The 20,119-nt window shown below is 52.6% G+C and overlaps 1 protein-coding gene across 2 annotated transcripts; it reads right to left on the minus strand.

The window, feature by feature from the left end:
* Positions 1–4,166: 4,166 nt before the first annotated feature.
* Nkx2-2 (NK2 homeobox 2) lies at positions 4,167–14,885 on the minus strand. 2 transcript variants are annotated; one of them, XM_075962389.1, is made up of 4 exons: positions 14,683–14,715; positions 6,550–7,245; positions 5,308–5,619; positions 4,167–5,165 (listed from the first exon to the last, which is right to left on the minus strand). In XM_075962389.1, the coding sequence occupies exons 2-4, from the start codon at positions 6,806–6,808 to the stop codon at positions 4,876–4,878; spliced, it is 861 nt and encodes a 286-aa protein (XP_075818504.1). In that variant the 5' UTR covers positions 6,809–7,245; positions 14,683–14,715; the 3' UTR covers positions 4,167–4,875. The 2 variants fall into 2 exon arrangements, with proteins under 2 accessions (XP_075818504.1, XP_075818505.1); XM_075962390.1 differs by having other exon boundaries at positions 4,167–5,619; positions 14,683–14,885.
* Positions 14,886–20,119: the final 5,234 nt, after the last annotated feature.

The raw sequence follows: 20,119 nt of genomic DNA on the forward strand, positions 1-20,119 counted from the left end.
CTGAGACTGCACTTTGGTCGAGAGCAACTGGGGGGTCTTCGGTAGTGGAACTGCGTCTGGCTGCTGCTGCGTTTCAGGGACAGAGGGACTCCATGGGTCCCTTAGCGATTTGCTGGGAGAAAAGTGCTCGGGCGCCTCCTAGCGGTGGCGAACAAAAAATCCTAGCTTTTCCCACCCCACATGGTTCGCTAAGCAGAGGAAAAATTGACTTACAAGACCGCTTTTCCGCACTTGCTCTGATGGCGGCGCTGAGACCTATCCGCCTCTTTTAATAATGATGCCCTGGGAGTGAAAAATAGAGGCTTTTAAAATCCCCTCTCTCCCCGTGTGTGTGTGTGTGTGTGTGTGTGTGTGTGTGTGTGTGTGTGTGTGGTGTCGGGGCGTTGGCGAAAGCAATAAAACTCAGATCGCTTCCTTGCGAGATAGCGGCAGCTATAATGCTCCGAGGGGATCAGGGTTTATTTGCAGATCCTGGATAAAAGATGATATATCGACGAGGTTTAGAGTGTCAGTGCGGCTGGCCTCTCGGGAAGCCACAAGTACATATTTCCTGAAATACCACCCAACACAATATCTAATCCAACGCCACTTAAGCACTGGGAGGGGAACGCCAGCATCCCACAACTTTGCACCCAGCTTCTAAGTTAGAGGTGGAGAGAGACCAGCCCTCCCTGGTGGGGTGTGGGGCACCTCAACACTCTTTCCCTGGCCCTTGTCTTCCGTCCAAGTGATCACTAAACGATGGGCCTTAATAAATACGTTTGAGAAATGTCCTTACGCTCCGCAAATATTGGATTAGCTTTTCAATGGGCAGGCTCTTGAAAAGGCTGGAGAAATACACGCCAGGTCTCAACTAAGCCCAACAGTCAATAGGTAAGGAAAATAAGTTATTTCCCTGGCGGGAGAGAGAGAAAAACGTTAAGAAGGTGGTGCTGGCTCTGTGGCATTATCTACTGTGGTGGCGGAAGGGAAATGAACTTAAGGTAATTTGACATTTTCGTCAAGTTAGTGGTGCTCATTAGGGTACGGTTTTCTTCAGAGAAAGGCGTCTACCTTCTGTTTTATTCCCATGACCCAGTCTGAAGCCTTTTTGATTAGAAAACAAGCCGCATATTTGGGTGATGTTTGTAGAGGTTGTTCTACCCTGTCTGCTTAGGGAAGGCCACATGGGGTGTGTTCCTTCTAAATACTGCTCTGTTCAGGAGACATTGAGAATTAAGGAGAGTCTCTTCAGGTGAAGGCTGAGGAGTAAGTTTCTAAACTGGCTTTCCTGGGCACTATGATGCCAGCAGGATATGCCTCTGTAGTTCAAGCCTTAGCTGGCCTTGGAAATCAAATCATGCAAGCTGCCTTGGGACTGGCTGTGGTGCAGTCTAGCTGGGCTGAGCAGCCCCTTGGGACCCTCTGCTTCTTGGGTCTTGCCAGAACTATGTAAGAGGCCCTTCACCATCAGGCCAGGAGTGCACAGACACATGGGACTGGGTTTGCATATACTCCAAAGTCCAGAAGCCCTAGGAAAGTCAGAGAATAACTAGGCCCTGGGCACCTCAGGCCTGCCCAATGGCTTCAGCATGGGATACTCTGCCAGTGGGAGCCTAGCTGTCGTCTGACACAGTGCACACCAGGGGCCCAAACCGTGTGTGTGTGTGTGTGTGTGTGTGTGTGTGTGTGTGTGTGTGAGAGAGAGAGAGAGAGAGAGAGAGAGAGAGAGAGAGAGAGAGAGAGAGAGAGAGAGAGAGAGAGAGAGAGAGAGAGAGAGAGAGAGAGAGAGAGAGAGACTGTGTGTCATGGGGCCTAGGCGGGGTAAGCGCCCTCTGAAGCCATCAAAGACAGGGTGGCTTTTTTCCCCTCCTCCATCCTCCTCCCCAATAGATATAGCACGAATTTTTAATGCGTCTTCCTTTCACAGACAACAATACAGGGTTTGAAAGCCGGACACAATTTGGGTTTTGTGCGGGTCCCTCCTCGCGCTCCCTCGGCCCAGCTGGCCATATGGAATCCAGCATGGAGTCCGCGGATGACAAAGGGACCCAGTGACAGGCCCAACAAAACCCCAAGGAGACTTCTGCCTGACTCCGGGATTCACTGCCCGCGATAAGCGCGCTGAATGGTGCGGGTGGGGGGCTGGGGGGGGCTTCTCTCTCTTCCCCTCTCTGTCCTCTGCCATCCTTTCTCTGTCCCTTTTTAATATGCACGCCTCTAACATCTCCAGCTCCCAGCTTTCCCTTTGTGCGGTTTTGTGCGGCCCTCTGTAGATTGGGCGAAGATAGACTGCCGAAGCGGACCCCGCGCGGGGTGCGCTCCCAGGGCGCTAGGGTTAGGGCCACACAGGGCTCCACCGGAGCTTTTATTGACTCCTTGGGGACCTGAGGACAGAGAGGGGGCGGGAGCACGGTCCACCTCCGGGGACTCGCAAGTACACTTACTGAGAGCGCAGGCCTGTGGGCCTTAACCTACCAGGCAGTGGAAACCTGCAAGAGTTTGGTCCTTCACACTCCCTTGGAGGTCGGAGAGGCGCTTAGGATTGTGGCCAAAAGCCTGGACCGAGAACACTCAGCCCTCATCCCTCCAGGGCTGCCCATTAGGGCTCCCGACAATCCCAGAGACCTGGGGCTTAGGAGAAGTTGCACATGGGATAGTGAGTGGTTGGTTTCAGAGCAGGTTGGGCATCTGCCTTTCATACCGCACAGCAAACGATCGGCAGTGAATTCCCTGGCTTTTACAAACAGCAAAACAAACCCCCGCAGTTTCCAAGCTTGTTCATAGAACAAAGGGAGACTTTTCAGCATTTAGGGGAACTGTCCCCTTCCCAGAGGTGAACCAGAGATGGGAAAGGACCTGTAGTGAGTTATTAGAAAGACCCCGGTGCCCTCAGTGATGGGTGTGTGTGGGCACAAGGCAGAATGAAGTGTAATCGCGTCCCTGGGTGCGTTGTGCAGATTTGGTCACAAGGATAATCATGTTTGCTTTAGATAGTGAATTAAATCTGATCACCACCTTGAAGGGGAAAGGGGAAAAAATCAACTTGGATGGCTTCTTTTGCTCACCTCCTCCTGCCCCTAGCCTCAGAGTGGGAGGGATAGACACCATATCCAAATAAACTGACTTCCAACCTCGCGCAGCTCAGCGATGGCTGGGTTCTGACTCACGGAGCCCATGAGTGAGACAGATCAGAAAGGTGTGTACTCGCCAGTCTGCCTGGCTCCCTGAGACGCTCGCCCTCAGGACCTTGTGTGCTCTGGGATCAAGCAACTAGCTTAGTTCTCCGTGAAGGAAGAAGGACAGATCCAACCTCTAGGGACGGAACTGTGTGACTTGCCTGTCCTCCTACCCGAACCCTGGTGACGAGATTTCCGCTCTACTCCGACCTCTGCTCTCTGACCATTCACCCAGAGCCACGACCAAGAAACCAAGAACTAGCGCCGTGAGACCCAACTCCACAAAATGATGGGGCATCAATAATAAGGCCGGGTTGCCTAGGATCGCCAGTAAGCCAGCTCTCTTCCCTGGCTCTTCGGACTAAAGAGTTTGGAGGAGGGACCAGCAACACCTGGTTGTGTACCCAAGACACAGAGAGTTGTTACTGACAGGCAAAGCCTCAGAAGCCCCAATCTTACCTCTCCCACTCTCACTCCGGCGCTGAGGCCTTAAAGAGGTCAGCTAGGCCTCAGCTTGGTACACAGATATTGAAAAGTAAAGAGAAAGCCATCAGACTCAACCTCAGACGCACCTCCCCCCTTAGCAAGGGGTAAATCAAAATCAACAAAGTGAAAGTCATCGAGTGTAGTGGCTTCAACAGCTTTTCAGGCTGAAGGAGCCACTCGTCGATTTGGGCGAGCGAGGGGGGCTCGCTCTCCTTGTTTGGCGTTACCCAAAGTCACTTTTCCTCCCCCTGTTGGGGATTCAGAGAGCGCACAGAGGCCCTCAAGCGCTAGGGCCAGCAAGGACTTTGGACCACCGGCTAGCAGGCTGAAGGCCAAGCTGACCCGGTCCTGCACTGACTGTCCCAGTCTGTCCGGAAGAGGCCTATCTCGGGCGATCCTCCACCGCCTGGGTATCCGCCCCCAGTCCCTGGGCTGGGAGAGGAAACCAGTACCAGCTCAGAATGCTACCCGCTCCCGGAAGGCAGGGAGATAAAGTCAAACAAATCGGAGAACTGGGCTTGCTTTTTTTTTTAACACAGGATTTTTATTAAAATTCTTATTTAAAAAAATTGAAAGCTTTTAGCGCCCGGCGCTCTTGGGGAACCACTCGGAGCTTCTGAGTTTCAAGCTCCAGGGCTCAGGATCCGGAAAATGGGGCCGGGGGATGTCACGCCTACACAGGTTTTCCTTTTTATAGTTGAAAAATGTTTGCACTGAACAAATTAAAAACAAAAATAAAAAAGAAAAACGGAGGCAACTCAAACATAACCCATCCAAAACAAAGGACAAGGAGAGTTAGACCTGATGGGGATACAGGCCCATCCGGGAGGTCATCTGGCAACGATCACCAGCGATATTTACAACGAAGAGCGAAATCTGCCACCAGCTGTCGGAACGTGTACATGGCCATAAATAGTTTGCATTTTCTTATATAAAAAAAGAAATCCTCTATATTTTAAAGTGTTCTCCACTTGCTTAAGGAGGCTGACAATATCGCTACTCACACAAACATATTTTACAAAATTCACGAAAGCAGTGCGGGGGATGGGGCTTGTCCTTTCTCTTTTCAAGTGACGACGTTAACGTTGGGATAGTTTGGTCCCCTCAGAGAGAGAGGCAAAGAAGCGAAGCTGCGCAAACATTCTGTAAACACGACTTAAGAGTTCTATCCTCTCCAAAGGTTCAAAGGAGGGAGGGATGGGGCAGAGTCAGGAGATGGAATCTGCCACTCTCAGGAGACACAGGCAACCTCCCGGTGCCTCCTCAACTGAGCCGAGTGTCGACTCAACGCTATAATAATAATTATAATAATAATAATAACAACAACCGTGGTAAGGATCGAGTCCTTCTCGCCACCGCCGCGGTTGGGGTGGGACCAGGGCTTACGGCCTCGAGTCCTGGAGGGTCGGCGCTCACCAAGTCCACTGCTGGGCCTGGACCAGGGGGTGTGCTGTCGGGTACTGGGGGGTGCTGGCCGAGCTGTACTGGGCGTTGTACTGCATGTGCTGCAGCGACTGCGCGCTGTAGGCGGAAAAGGGGATGCCAGCCTGGAAGGTGGCGGCTGCCAGGTCCTGGGCTTTGAGCGCGTGGCACGGTTTGCCGTCCCTGACCAAGACGGGCACGGCCACGCGGCGCGGCGAGGGCAGGGGTGTCACCTCCATACCTTTCTCGGCCCGGGCACGCTTCATCTTGTAGCGATGGTTCTGGAACCAGATCTTAACCTGCGTGGGCGTGAGGCGGATGAGGCTGGCCAGGTGCTCGCGCTCGGGCGCTGACAGGTACCGCTGCTGCCTGAAGCGCCGCTCCAGCTCGTAGGTCTGTGCTTTGGAGAAGAGAACTCGGCGCTTCCGCTTCTTGCCTGCGTCCCCCCCGCCGCCCGGGGTCTCCTTGTCATTGTCCGGTGACTCGTCAGCCGAGGGCTCTGGGGACTTGGAGCTGGAGTCTTGGGGGGGAGCGCTGGCCGCCAGCCCGTGCACTGGGTGGGATGGAGGGGGGAGAGAAGCGCATCAGGCGCCTGGAGGCCGAGTGCCACCTGGGCCACCCGGAGCCCCAGGGATCTTCTGTGGGCCTGTGACCCTGGACAGCCCGGACCCAGGGCTTTTACGGTAATCCCCGCCCGGCTCAGCGCCTGAGGAAGCCGTCGGGGTCCGCTAGAGGAGAGTCTGCGCAGTGGGGGCTCTGAGGTTCAAGTTTCTAGGGGTTCATACACTATGAGAAGAATTTAGTGCGGGGTAGAGTGTGGACGGTCTATCGTTGAGGGTTAAGGGCTCCGGCCCCCTTAAACCGTTTCCTCTCTGGAGAGACGTGGGCAGATTTTTAAAAGGAAAACCTCACAATCCCGGCATTGATGGCTTGGCGGGGTAAAGCAGGTTTGGGGGGCTTTTGCTTTCCGGCTTTCTGGACACACACACACACACACACACACACACACACACACTTGCCGCCCAGTGCACCACACAGTTTCTTTACAATCATGCAGGGCAGGATGAGCTACTTAAACCAGAAGCCTCCTCCATCCTCTACCGCTAGCCAGACCCTGACCCCTGGCTGGTTCAGGGGAGCTAAGTCAAACCCTCTGGGTCAACTGAGTCCAGGAGACTCCTGCCAGAGCCATCAGTCCGGTTGACATCTCTAACCAGCCCTTAGGAAGCAGCTGTGTCCTCTGCTTTAATGTCTCACGTGGAAAAAAGTATGACATCAAATATTTTGCAGGGACTGGGAAGGATGACTACTGAGGAGGTAAAAGGGCATACTAAACAAATGTTTCAGAATCTTTAGGATCCGGGAGATGGGAACTTGGATCTTAAATGGCTTCTTCCCCTTAACTCCCAGCGTCCACCCTGCCTGCTGCCTCAGCAATGGAGGCAGCCCTCTAGAGCCCTTGCGGCCAAGTTTCGCTACTTACGGGAGTACTGGAGGCCCTCGGTGCTGGCCAGCCAGCGAGTGTAGGGGTTGTCGTTGCTGTCGTAGAAAGGGCTCTTTAGGGGAAGGCTCTGCACAGCGTCCAGGGCGCCCTGCCCCAGCGGCCCGGTCCTCTTGGCGGGCTCCGGCCCTTCGCTTTCCTCCTCCGGCCCTTCGGCCACAGAGCCTTCCTCATCGTTGGTGTCCGGAAGGTCCAAGATGTCCTTGACTGAAAACCCCGTCTTTGTGTTGGTCAGCGACATGGTTCCGGACCCCGCAATTTATGCAGCAAAGTTGTAGCTTCACTTGGTCAATTCCTGGCGCTCCCCAGCCCGGGCGGGCGGGGGAGGGGGGTTAAGGGAAGGAAAGGGGGGAGGGATGGGGGATGGGTTTTAATTATTGGGATAATTATTATTTAAAATGAGAGGAGGACACTGTGGGAAAAGGGAAGAGGGAAAAATAATAAAGCCCACCCTGCGCCTCCTCTCTTCTCAGAAAGCACGCGGAAATGTACGCAGTGACTGGCGGCCTGCGCGCTCAGCGCCGCGCGGCCTCAGTTTGTAACTCCAGGAGAGGTGCCAAGGTGCCGTCAGCTCGGGCTCCGGCGGCCGCTCCGCGCGCGGTGGCGGCTGGTGGCGAGGAAAAAATGGGCCATTGCCCGAGCGATCAGTCCATATAAGGCTGGGCTCCACTCACGAACCTGGGGAGGGGGGAGGGGGAGAAAGAGGAAGGGTGGGAGGGAGGGGGATCGAGGGAGCGAGAGAGGGGTGAAAAAAAAGGGGGGGGGAAGAGACATTAAAAACGCAAAGGTTGGCCACGTGTGGGCGGGTCTTGGGAGTCAAGTGGATGAAGACAGTATTTGCAGATGTGAAATTGTGGGTTTTGGGGAGCTCTGCGCTCCCAGCCAACGGCCCTCTAGAGCAAGATGAGAGGTGTAACGTGTCAATTAATTGCAAAGATGGGGAGAGCTTTTTTCCTCCCTCAGTATTTACATACAAAGGGCCACCTCGTCGTTCTCGAGTCCACACACTTGAAAGGGCCGTTTTAACAAATTGCATCTTAAGGCGGGGAGGGGGGGAGGGGCCGCTGGGGTGAGAAAGAAAACAAAACAGAAAGAAGGAGGAGGGAAAAAAAAGAATCCTCTTTAACATTCACCGGTTCCTACCTCCCCACGCCCCGTGCGCACCCCCCACCCCGGCCCCAGCTAGCCAGAAAATTGGCGATTTGTGGCGCCTTTGGAAAAGGGGGAGGGGTGAAGGCTGAGCCACTGAAATCTCTCCTTCCCATCGCTGGTGGTTCCCTAAACAAGATCCGGTTCAAATGGCAAGAGCCCAACTTCTGTAAGCCTCCTAGGTCAATATTTTGGTTGAAGCTTAAGGATGAGTACTAGAAATGACAAGTCAAGTAATTGATTCTAGTTAACCGCGAAAGAGCTGGACACCCAGGAGAGGACTAGGCTTGGACCTGCCAGAATCATCACTGAAGAACCCACCCCTCTCCGATGGCCCTTTATTTGCTAAAGACCCATTTACACCCCCCCCCCCTTTTCCTTGCTGTAGAGGAGGACCGGCCGCTCACTTTCTGCTCCGCGGGCGGTCCAAGGAAGAGAGGGGCGGGGGCCTGCGTCTCTGTCTGTGGCCGGGTTCGGACCTGCGCCCCAGAGCCTCAGGCTTATTTTCACCGGTGGAGGGGAGAACTGAGGGCCTCTGTCCCTTTCTACCTTTTATAATCCTTGCCTCTCTGGCTCTCTACTATGCCAGTCTTCAGCTAAAGGTGGAGCGGCGGGAAGAGAGGCGGGAGTGTGTGTGTGTGTGTTTGTGTGTGTGTGGTATATATGTGTTTGTGTGTGTGTGTGTGCGCGCGCGCCTCCAATCCGGGTGAGGACCCAGAAAGCTACCGATAGGAGGTTGAAGGGCTAGTGGTTGTTACTGCGATTTCACTTGAGTTTCTCTCTTCCTTGCAAATCCTTTACTTTCTCCAGTTTTTGCTGTCCTCGGGGTGTGTGCTGATAGGGCACACTCCAGGCTCCCAGCTGGCATGAGGTTAGTGTGAACTTTCCAACAACCTTTTTCAAACCTGGGAATTGAATTTCTCTGAGCCGGGAAGGAAAGGGCTATTATCTCACGCACCTTGCATCCAATTTAAGTTAGGAGATGTGAGGCTGGGGAGAAAGTTTGCTACCTGCTGTTTGTCCACTCCACCTAGCCTCGGGGGAGTGGGTTAGGCCTGCAGTTGGGGGTGGGGAGCCAGAGAAGAGCAGGCTTGGGGCTTGGGGCTTTTCTTTCCAACTGTCCCTGCTTGGAATGCCTTAACCCAGGGAAAGCGGGGTGCTCGGGAGCGGAATCCTCGAAGCGCACAGCTGCTTGGACAGCGGCGGCGCCCCCCACCACCCCCGGGTTTCCAGACCCTTGCGACAAGCGCCTCTTTCTAGCTGCTCAGCGGCTTTCTGCAGCTCTTGTTGCCTCGCCCCCAGTATGTGACGTGGGTGACAATGGCCCAGGTTGGAGCGAGCCCCACGTCGGCGCGTCCTGGGTGGTCGGACCCGGGCAAACACAAATACAAACCGATTGCTAAGCTGCGGACAATGAGCGAAATGTAGACAAATGTCCCGCTCCCGTTGGAAGCCTTTGTCCAGGCCCGGTTTTTGCATTTATTTCAGTGGCGAAATAATACATGATTGACGCTCTCTTTCAATGTGTCCTAACTGTTTGGAATAAATCTAAGGTTGTCCCTAGTTGTCATGGCATTCAACCCTTTTCAATGGACTATCTCTTCATTCATTTCTGAATCCGTCCACAATATTAAGGAAACCCCTTCATGTCGACGTTCCCCATCCCTCTTTCGCCTAGTTTTTCTTTTCTCCTTTCTTCCTCTTTTTTTCCCCCTTGCAAGAATTAGTATCTGGTTTGAAACGTGTTCCTCAAACTTATTACTTTCTGTCTCTCTCCCCCCCCTCCCTTCTCCTTTTCCAGCTTCTTTCTCAGCTTTCCTGCCTGTTGCCTTCCCCCCCTCCTTTCAGACTGGGGCTAGTCACTGCCTGGCGGTGTGGGAGGAGAAAAGTCAGCTTTCCAGAAACCAGGAAGAACCCAATTTGGATCCAGGGGCAGGGCTGGCTTGCTACACTGTTGTTACTCAGTGGCTAAATAAATACTGGGAGAAATAGTTTCTCAACTGAAACATTGCAGGAAAAAAAATACCTCTTCCTTTGTTCCTCCTCTTACTTTTCTGTCTTACAAGAGGGGACTTTCTTGGAGACCAGGGAACCTCCACAGGCGTGGGAGGTGAGGCCAGAGTATAGCTTGGTTGGACTAGGCCAATGCTTGGACTGGGTGGAAAGGGGGTCCTTTAGCAAAAATGTCCCTTGTCACCAATCTCAGAGTCACTTTAAGTCTTTAGTGTGGGTGTTCCCGTGGGAGCCACCCAGAGTCTACCCATTCCCTGGGTCTTAGAGTCACATGGTTCTCTACAGTTCCTAACTTTGCTCTCTGGCTTTCCCTAGGCATAGTGGGCCTTTCTTTCTTCTGGGAAGTAATCAGTGCTATTGACTATGCCCCCTTCCCTGCAAAATGCACTAGAGTACTGTTTGTTTTTCTAAGAGCATCCTGGGAATTAATGGTGGGGAGGGAGTGCTGGCTTGGGTGCTTTGAGACCGACACCCCATAGTCCCAATTCACTCAAGTTCACAGAGGCCTTGGCTGCCAGTATGTTCATCAAGATCTACTCTTGGGTCTCAACTAAAGGCAACCAGAAGGCAGCTTGGCCCACAGGCTCCTTTTCAGGAGTATCTTGAGGGCCTGACCTTCCCCTGCCAACTCAGGGCTATACCCCAGCTCCCGCTCGCACCCCTTAAAACGGTTTTTTTGCAGGTCTGGGAGTACCCGACAGCTGGACTAAGAGGGCCCAAGAAGCTCAAGCCTTTCCTTCGCGGTGACTCAGAGCAGAAAGACTTTCGGGTTCAGTTCTCTCCTAGCGGACCTCGGGAGTACTGTTCCTCACCCCTTCTTGGCCCCTGGGGTTTCCTCGTCTGCTTCCAAAGCGTTAACATTTGCAATTGAAAAGACGAAGGAAGCCCGCTGGGATGCTCTTAATTGAGGGGGAGAAACTGGGCTTGTAAGAAGAAGATCATAAAATGCAAGTCCCCCAGGAGCAGCCGGCGGACTTAGGGAGGCCCACACCAGCGCAGCTGAAGGTCGGGGACAGGTCTCCCGCCCAGATCAAGCTCCAGCACCGTTTAGACTTCGTTGGCTGGGCTTGGGGTCAAAAGAATGGACGGGTCAGAAGCAAAGGCATTTCTTCTAACCAAATTAAACAAGCAACGTATTCTAAGAACACCCCAAAAGGCCTCCCAGAGAATCATCTACCTGGCGAAATCCCACACATCCAGCAGGTTAAGAGACCCAGTTGCATGTTTCCTATCCCTCAAAATCGTCTGCTATCAATGTCCGGGCCACCCTGACCCTACCAGTTCAAGACCTAGGAGTGCCTGCCTGTGCTGGTATCAGTTTCTACTCGCAAGGACCTGCCCACGAGGAATTCTTTAGTAAACTCTTTCCAGGCTGTCTTGAGTCCAGGAGAGGACTATGTTTGGGGGCCGTCAAGCTTGTGTTTGGGCTCAGCTACAGTAGTATGGCAGCCCCGGAGTCTCTGTAATGGGCCTTCTGCTCTTGTAAACTTAGGGAGGAAGTTGAAGTAGGCACTGAAATTTTCTACACCGAGAGTGCCCTGGGCTGGAGACCTGTTAGGCGCTTGGCATCTCTTCGGTAGAACAACATATACACCTCCTGAGGTTAACCAGACAGTTGGAGGCCTCCTCCAGTAGCCCCTGGTCTTTATCTTCTAACCCTTAGAAGAAGCTCTCGGTGAGTTACCAGCGAGTGACTGGGGGAAGGCCCGCTCTCCAAGGAAGCTAGAGGAGAATCTTCCTTGGGATGCTGGCGAGCGGGGTGCGGGTCGAAGCACCGGCTCAGGCGGCTGGAGAGCACAACCACCGAACTGAACAATCACTGGAGGCCCAGCAGGGGAGGAGAATGTACACAGGCTAAGTGGCCCCACTCCAGGACAAGTGGCCCTCTAAGTCGCCCGGTGTTTACCTGTTTACTTTCCAGGTAGCTCAAACACGACTGCCTTTTTCTGCGCTCTGGAGAAGGGGCCGCCCACCTGAGACCAGCTTTCTGCACCTTTCTAACTTCCCTGCGGTGGCTTTACGCCCCCTGTTGGGGGAGGGGGTGGGTTCTAAACTCCAGCGTCAAAGAGGAAAGACAGTTTAGGAAAGTCTGAAGAGAGGGTTCGGAGCTTGGCCCGGAGCCTCTTCCGTGTCTCTATGAACGAGGTAGATATCTTTGCATGACATTCTACCAAGCCTACCCCGATCCCATCTGGGCTGGGCTTAAAGGGCCAACTGGGACTTCTGAGTCCGCGTCTCCCCCTTTCAGCTGGTGAAAGCTTGTTGGGTTGGTGAGTTCTCCAGGGGGAAATAAAGGTAGATGAAGTCTCAGGGTCGGGGCTGGGGGCTGGGGGCCAGGACGGGAATCTTAGGTGTTTGGACCCAAAGGGGGCAGGTGACCTTGAGGAGCCCAAAGCTTCAGCGATCCTAGGGCACCCCTCATCCTCTCCACCTACAAAGCACTTTCAATCAGAATTACAAGGTCTTTTCCCTTTATTTGGAAACACTGGGTTGTTTGACTTCATTTCTTTTATTATTATTATTTTCTTCTTTTCTTCTTTGAAGACTCTCCCTTGCTGGTAGTGTGTGGCTGAGCTCTCAGGCCTTGCACATCCCATCTCAGATAACAGCCTTCAAGTGGATTAGTTTATTGTCTGGTTAGTGCCAAGGTGCAAGCGTTTGTCTTCTTTCACTCCTGAAACAAAGCAGCGCACCTTCCTGCTCCAGTGAGGATTAACGGCGCCCACACAAAGGTTTTGTCCGGAGGAGCAAGGTTTATTTATCTCGGGTTGGAGGCAGAGACTGGTACGCACTTGAAATAACCACGAGTGGAAAATGGGTCCCATTCTGATTCTGAGCGGTGATAAAGATCATCTTTTACAAAAAAAAAAAAACACTTCGGGTCAAAACAGGCCCCTGGGCAGTTTGGGGGAGAGCTGGGGGTTAGAGGAAGTCGGGTGTCAGCTTCTCTATTTCACGTGAAAGAAATCCTGGCCTTGTGGTCCAGGAGTACCACTCAGCTCCTTTTCCCAACCAGGAAAACGTGGCGGGTGCTTATAGAAAGTAAGTTTCAGCTTCTGTTGGTTAGCCTCCACCTTTGCCCCTGGGGCAAGGAAACGGTTGAGGTCACTGGGTCCGTGCGCCGCCTGGGGGGTCAGTAGAGAGTGCTGACTGGAGCTCTTTAGGGAGGCCAGACCTCTAGCGGGGAAGAACCTGTCCCACTAATTACAAAGCAGGTGGGCCAGAACCTGGGGGTTAGCTGAAAGAAAGAGTCTACTTTGGGTTCAAGCTAAGGTGAGTGTTTCTCCTTTCTTCTTTTCTTTGGCACATATCTTATCTTGGCATTAACCCCTTAACAGCAGGAAAGGAAGGATGAAGGGAGCCATCCAGAGTTCCCCTAAGTCAACCAGAAGGTGGGCTCAGTAAGTTTTCCAAGCCCCGGCACTGAGGTCCAATTACGCTGTAGGAAAAGCTGAGCTCCTCCCAACCCCCTCCCCCCAGTGGCGGACAACCAGAGGAAAATGGTGAAAACTAATCACGAGACCTACAGCCTGGGGTCCAAGAAGGTAAATGTGGTTGCAGGAGAAAGATAGCTAAGAGAGGCAGGCCCTTTTTTTTTTATTTTTCGAGGCAAAATATACAACACTTTACCAATTATCTACCCCCACCAAAGAGAGAGTAACTCCCTAGTATGTAAATTGTCATAGAAATTGGGATTTCTCTTATTAATCGGCCTCATTGTGTGGGTATAAGACCTCGAGGGTATATGTTAGGACTTTGATAAATGCACTTTAATGAGATCTTTGAAAATGCATCCAATAAACTAAGAGGCGAGAAAAGCCGTTTAACTTTCATGGATGTTAAATTGAACACGAAATGTGGCTCCGGGCAGACTACAAAATTTAAAATGTAGCTTTAAGCCCCCCTCGGGCCAAAGGAGCCTTGTTCCAGCGAACCCATTATCATCGCTTATTCGGAAACCAAACGACACGTCCCCGCGGGCGAACTCCTTTGCTTTATTCGTTAGCACAGCTCTAATGATTAAATATGGTACAATGAGATTACGCGTCATCACTGTTGCCTTCAGGAACGTTCTTCCAGCCAAGCCCGACCTTCCCTTGATAAAGGCGATTCCGGTGAGGGAGATTCGGGTTTCTCAGGGAAGCAAGGTGCTGAAAGCAGTTCCTTATCTGAATTTACTCCTTAACACGTGACAGAATCATTACCACAGACTTTGGGAACCAAGCTGCTTCTCAGAACCCGTTAGCATTCAGCACTTCAAGCCAGACCAGGCGGGCTGATGGGCAACGTAGTCACCCATGCGAGAGGAATGCACGCTCTCAGTCGGAGCTAAGTGCACGGAAAGATAGACACGCACCCGCGGGGGCCTCCAGCGCTGACACAGAAAGGGGCGACTGGAACTCTGTGTCTCAGTCCTCCAATCTGGGCACCAGAGGTTTCCCAGGAAGCAACGTCCCCTCTCCATCCCAAGTGCCACCAAAGTGGAGAAGGCGCGAGAGGCTTAGAAAGGCCTGTTTGTGCGTCTCCGTGCTGGGGAGGGAAAGGGCATGGCAGAATCAGTTGGAGGGGTCTCCCAGCAGAGACCCTGACTTTAATAGGCCCCACCAAGGTTCATTTCTGATCCTCTGGCGATCTCTACTGTCACAAACGAGAACTGTCCAGCGCCCGGTGAGGCCCAGGAGACACTAATGTCTCAAACTGCAGGTTTTCTTCGTCTCCCCAGCGACCACCATCTCTCCACAGCTCCAATCCCCAGCCCTGTGGGTTCTTGACTCCGATTTCGCCTCTCATCCTCTATCTCCTGGCGGCTCCCGGCCCCACTCGTTGGCCGGTTCCGCCCCAGAAGGAACCCGCCTTTCTCACTAGGCGCCATCTCCAAATTCCTTGGGATTCTGGCCTCTGCTTACCACCCTCAATCGCGAGTCACCAGCGGCGCCGACGGGAAAGACTCACCCCGCAAAGGTGGGGGCCCGCGGCGCGTCCTTCCTTACAGCAGCCAGCAAAGTCGGAGAGCCCCAGGGGTGGGGAGGAGGCTGGCGAGGCGCTAAAGGCGCCCGCTCCGCCTCCCACTCCCCGCGCTGTGGGGACAGCACCGTGGCGTTTCAACGCGCGCCTTTATCTAGTCCTCCACCTACCGGGACGCCCCCTCCCGCTGCGCCCTTCCCCCCACCGCAGGCCTCCCGGGCGGGGCCCGAGGATCTGCCAGGCTCGGCTTGGGAGGGGTGGTTGGCTGTGGGCGCCGCTCCTGCCCACGACTCTGGGGGTTCCTCCGCACCAGCCCAGCTACTCCCACCTCTCAGGGCAGCCCCACGTGCTATCAGGTGCGGTCGCAGGAACACCTGGCTTCTGTGGCAGGTAAAACTTTTCCCAACGACAGATGGACCGGAGGAGGAGGCTGTCCCTTCCAGAAAGCCTCCTTTCCCGGGTGACCAGCCAAGTCCTGGGAGGACATAAGATGCCTGGGCCTGCCCACCTGCTGCTTCCCGACGTTGTGACCCTGGGACAGAGCCACGCCGCGAGTCCAGAGATGGACGAATGGGTCACCGGGCTGTTAGGGGAGCCCCAAACCGAACACAGACAAGCTTGGTCCCGGAGGCGCAGCGAGGTCCCTGCTCGGGACGTTGTCGCGTTTCGAGCTGAGACTTCTGCACCAGTCAGCACAGAAGAACAGACAGTCGGTCCTAGCAGCGGGAGGGGGCGCCAGGCCTCGTTGGTCGCCCGGTCGCCGCTGGACCGCTACTCCCGGAGCCCCCGGGAGCATGCATGCGGGACACGCGCGAGCAGGAGGCTCACCTGGGGCGCGGCGGCGGTGCGGTCCCGACTAGCATGCGGATCACGGCCTCGGGAACTCCCGGCCTGAGGCAGGGGAGCCTGGAATCGCGGGCTGTAGCGAGCGCCCTCCTCCCGGCTCTGAGCTAGGGCTCCAGCAGTGTTCACCCGCCCGCTCCGGGCCCGCGGCCGTCGCAGCCTCAGCGGAGGGGCCGCTCCCCCGCGCAGCGCTCTGTTTGTTTTCCTAGCCCGACTGACGTGAGTCAAAATATTGGCCATATGTTCAGCTGTAATAAATTGGGTATGAGCGCAAACACACTTGGGCTTCGATGGCTCTTTCAGCGGCCACATGGCCTGCTTGGGAGGGAGGGGGCTTCCACCTTCCTATCTGCAGTAGCCCCCGTCTCCCTAATCCGAGGTGGGGTTTCTTGGTGGCGGCCTCCTTCTGAGCTGAAGACCCCGGCCCACAGTTTCTTCTCGCACGCGCCCCTCCTCTGGGCCCATCAGTGCCTGGCGCGGTGTAGCTCCCGAGGAGCCCTGGCTGCTGGTTAACAAGGTCGCCATCTATAAATTGCTTGGTCGCTAAGACGCCATAAAACCAAGGGGCCAGATGTGGCACGTTATTTATGTGTGAAACGGCGTTTACACTAGATATGCGGGCCAAAGCAGATAGCACTTGGTAGGAGGTCACAGACCTCAGGCCCTCCACCCCAGGCTCCTCCCCTGGTGCACTCCCCAGCCCAGATTGAAGAGTGTAAGCCTTCCTGGGGAAGGTACCCAGTTCTCTGCAGCCCAGGAAGAAAGTGATTTCAGGGTATTTGTGCCAAGATACCACCTGTCCAGGATTAGTTGATTTCACTCCTCCCTTTTGACCCCCTTCTGTTTCCTTGTTCTTGCTTCCCCCGCCCCCCCCCCGCCCCCTCCCGCATCTTTCACGTCTGGGAAGCTGTTTTTGTTTTTGGCTTTTTTTTTCCCTCCAGAAAAATCCTTGGCAATTAAGTCTGGCCCACAAAAGCTGATATTTGAAGGCTGGACTTACTCATTCTCCCACCCAGGCAGAATAAGGACGGAGTGTCTCTGACCCCAGAGGGAGAGATTGATTTGGGGGTAGGGGGTGGGAGTCAGGGCAGGAAGCCAGGAAGCTCACCTGGAGGGAGCACTGAGATTACTCCTTTCTCATGAACTCCAGTGTTTCAAGTCCAGGCTGTATTTAAAGTAAAGGCGGTCAAGGCCCTCCTAGACAAGCCAAGCTGGCAGCTGGATGTGAGACCCAGCCAGCCCCATGTGCTTCGGGAAAGGCAAGGATATATTGGACCGTAATAGAAAGCAATTGTCTTGCTTCCCTCCTTCAGAAGGCAGTCTGCAGACTGCATGTCCCCAAACTGGTCACCGCACACTTCCCTCACATGAATTCATTAAGAGTCATCGTCTCTCCTGGCCATTATTTGATTCTTTCGTGAAGTGAACCCGGCTCTCTCTGTGGTTAATAAGCACCGAGCCAGGCCTCCTACCTTCCTTTTCATCTTCAAAACACCTGGGGTTCCCTGAATGGCATCTTCCTTCTGGCCACAGAAAATAAGAGATGAGAAATGTTACCCTACCACAGGGAAAAACATAAGCATCCAACTTCACTATTACCAGTTACCCCAGCATTGTGTTCCCTGGATAACTGTCCTTAGGAGGCTGTTAAGGGTGGAAAATGATGCTATTGGGGGGTGGGGTGGGAGGGAAGGAGAGAATGAGTATGAGTGTGTGTGTGTGTGTGTGTGTGTGTGTGTGTGTGTAGGACCCATTCAACAGGTCACAAAGTAGCTGGAAAACACACCTGGATCAGAACCTGGGCAATACCTCTCTGGGTTAGCACCCTTGGGCCTTAGCATGAGTATCCAAAAATCTCTAGTGACTGTAGAAAAATCTAAATCTACCCTCAGGACTTCAGGGATGGCTGATGTTAGAAAATCACTGCTGTGCCTTATTAACAAAAAAGTCATTTCTGAGGCTCAAACCCAGGTATTATGCAAGCTAGGCCAGTACTCTGCCACTGAGATATAATGTTTCCTTGGATTTTACTTATGTTTAAAAACCGAAATACTGAATCTTTGGTTTTATATTACCCTCATGCATCTAGACTCTGGAGTTTGAGGTGAATTGCTTCTTTGGGTGAACTTTCTGCTGCATATCCAGCGCTAGACAAGAGGAGTTGATGGCAGGCCTTTACATTAGTTGCCTTATGGGGATGGATGTGCGCTATGATAACACTCTTGTGGCATTCAAAGGCTGGTTTCACAGATAGCTGTGAGGGTGTTCGCAGATGTACACAGGAGCTTAGAAGGTTAGTATTTGTTGGGCTCAGCAATGTCAGACTGAGAGACACACAGAGCTCACCAGTCAGGCTCCGTCTCATCCCCTCATCCCCATGGCTGGAAAACCCAGCTAGAAACAGCAAATGTACAAAAGCTTCTCCCAAGTAATTGTTACTACAAATTTGCTACAAAGAGGATGCAGCTCTTTGCAGGGCAAGCTGCAGCTGAAATCCATCTGCTTAGCTGCATCCTCCCAAGGGTTCTCTGAAACCCATTGCAAAATCTGGCATGGCTAAGCACCTCAGGCCTACACAGGAGTCACCAAGTTCTAAGTGCCAAACTTTTTTGTTGTTGGCTTTTCTTTTCTTTTCTTTTTTTTTTTGAGACAGCATTCCCAGTGCAGCTCTGGCTGTCCTGGAACTAACTTTGTAGATCAGACTGACGTGGAACTCAGAGATCTGCCTGCCTCTGCCTCCCGAGGGCTGGGATTAAAGGCGTGCGCTGAATCACAAACTTTTTAATGCTGTTATTAGTCTGGAAATTAATTATTCTGTAATTATTCCTGTCTGAACCAAGGACTAGAACTCTACAGAATATCCATTCTGGAAAAGTCTTTTCCCACAAATCTCCCCAAAGTATCATTAGCGCTGAGGCCTCACGTGGTTTTTCTCTGGGAACTCTGGGAGCAGTTTTCAGAATCTGCAAGTAAACAATCACCTGAATAAAGTACTCCACTGTGTTTTGACCTGAGCCAGAATATTGTGTGTTTTGAGCCGTGCCAAAATACCTTTGGATTTTAAAAATAAAAAGACAACTGTGCAACTAAGTGTGGTGGAGCATGCTTGCAACTCCAGAAGGCTCGCTGCTTCAAGTCCACCCTGGGCTACGTAGCACAGAACAAAACCATCCAGCCAAAAAGTTACACCACTATTCTCTCACTGAGAATTTCCCAGGCATTTGGGTCGATGCCCCATCAGTGTCATCAAGGAAGCATTCCTTGTGCGAGCATCATGAAGACTGTCCAGTGAGGCTTTCATGGAGGTGAGATCTAAGACAGACAAACAGACAAAGGTCAGTATGTAGCTGCTTACACCAGGAGTCAGGATGGGACGCGCCTGCAGATATTAAGGATGTACAACTGGAACATAAGTTGAAGACACCCCCGGAAGGACCCTTAGCTAGCAAAAGCACAGGTTGTGCTCTTCCAACAAGAAGCCCAGAAGCCCTTTCTTTGAGGGCATATCTCTTAGCAGAGTTAGAAAGCAGCAGTCCTTCTTCGGAGACTCCCAGGCTCTAGAGGCCAAGCCGGGTCCCCACTCCCCCTTATTTCCTATGGGAGAACCAGAGGGAACAAAAGCAGCCCAGCCCAGGTTGTTTGATGAGAAAGTTGGCAGCATGTGCCGAGTCTTCAAAAAGTCAAAATGGAGTGCATTTAGACACAGGGCTGAGTTAGTGGTGGGTAGGAAACGGAGCAGAGATGGAGGGGTATGGAGAATTGTGGTGGAGACAAAAGTAATCCCTAAAATGGATTTTGGAAATATGTATGTCATGCTGCAAACATACCACAGACCACTGAAATTGTACACACAACACAGATGGATTGGATGATGCATGAGCTTTATCTCAACCAAAGCTGCTTAGAAGACCAATTTCTCCTCTTCATCTGGGCTGGAAGATGAGAAGAGTGGAAAAGAAATGGGGAGCACACAAGTGAGCCTGAGCATACTTTTTCATCTTCCCACCTTTGTTCTGACTATTTTTGAGACAACGTTTTACAGTGTGGCCCAGGATAGCCCCAATTTTATGATCCTCCTGTCTCAGCCTCCCTAGATCATGTATTCCAAATGTTTTCAAGCACATGGGAAGTTGATGCACAACTGTCTACCTTCCCTCTGGAGTGTGCTTTTGTTAGTGTTTTGCCATATACATGTACTAGCCTAAATCAACCTTATCTTTGCTGAACTATTTAGCTTTAGAGTTGCAGGCATCTGATAACCCCCACCCCCCACTGGTTGTATCAGCAGATATTTCCCAAGAATAGATCTTCTTCAAGAGAACCACGAGAGTATTACCACATTTCAGAACATCAACAGTATCAATGCCCTAATAGTGTGTGAAATTCATTTTTTTACAGTTATTAAGTTTTAAGGAAAGCACAATGTATTTTTATAACAGTTTAGCTTTTTTTTTTTAAAAAAAGATTTACTTATTTATTATGTACACAGTGTTCAGCCTCCATGCCTACAGGCTAGATGAGGGCACCAGATCTCATTACAGATCGGTTGTGAGCCACCATGTGACTGCTGGGAATTGAACTC

This window comes from Microtus pennsylvanicus, chromosome 2 (assembly GCF_037038515.1).
Source record: "Microtus pennsylvanicus isolate mMicPen1 chromosome 2, mMicPen1.hap1, whole genome shotgun sequence".
NCBI classification, from domain to species: Eukaryota; Metazoa; Chordata; class Mammalia; order Rodentia; family Cricetidae; genus Microtus; species Microtus pennsylvanicus.

Bases quoted from the DNA above. Each gene is read 5' to 3' on its own strand.
- Nkx2-2 (XM_075962389.1), bottom strand. From the start codon at position 6,808: ATGTCGCTGACCAACACAAAGACGGGGTTTTCAGTCAAGGACATCTTG. The intron at 5,620-6,549 runs GTAAGTAGCGAA...CATCCCACCCAG, and splicing joins CGAGGGCCTCCAGTACTCCC to TGCACGGGCTGGCGGCCAGC. The intron at 5,166-5,307 runs GTATGGAGGTGA...TTCCGCCTACAG, and splicing joins GCGTGCCCGGGCCGAGAAAG to CGCGCAGTCGCTGCAGCACA.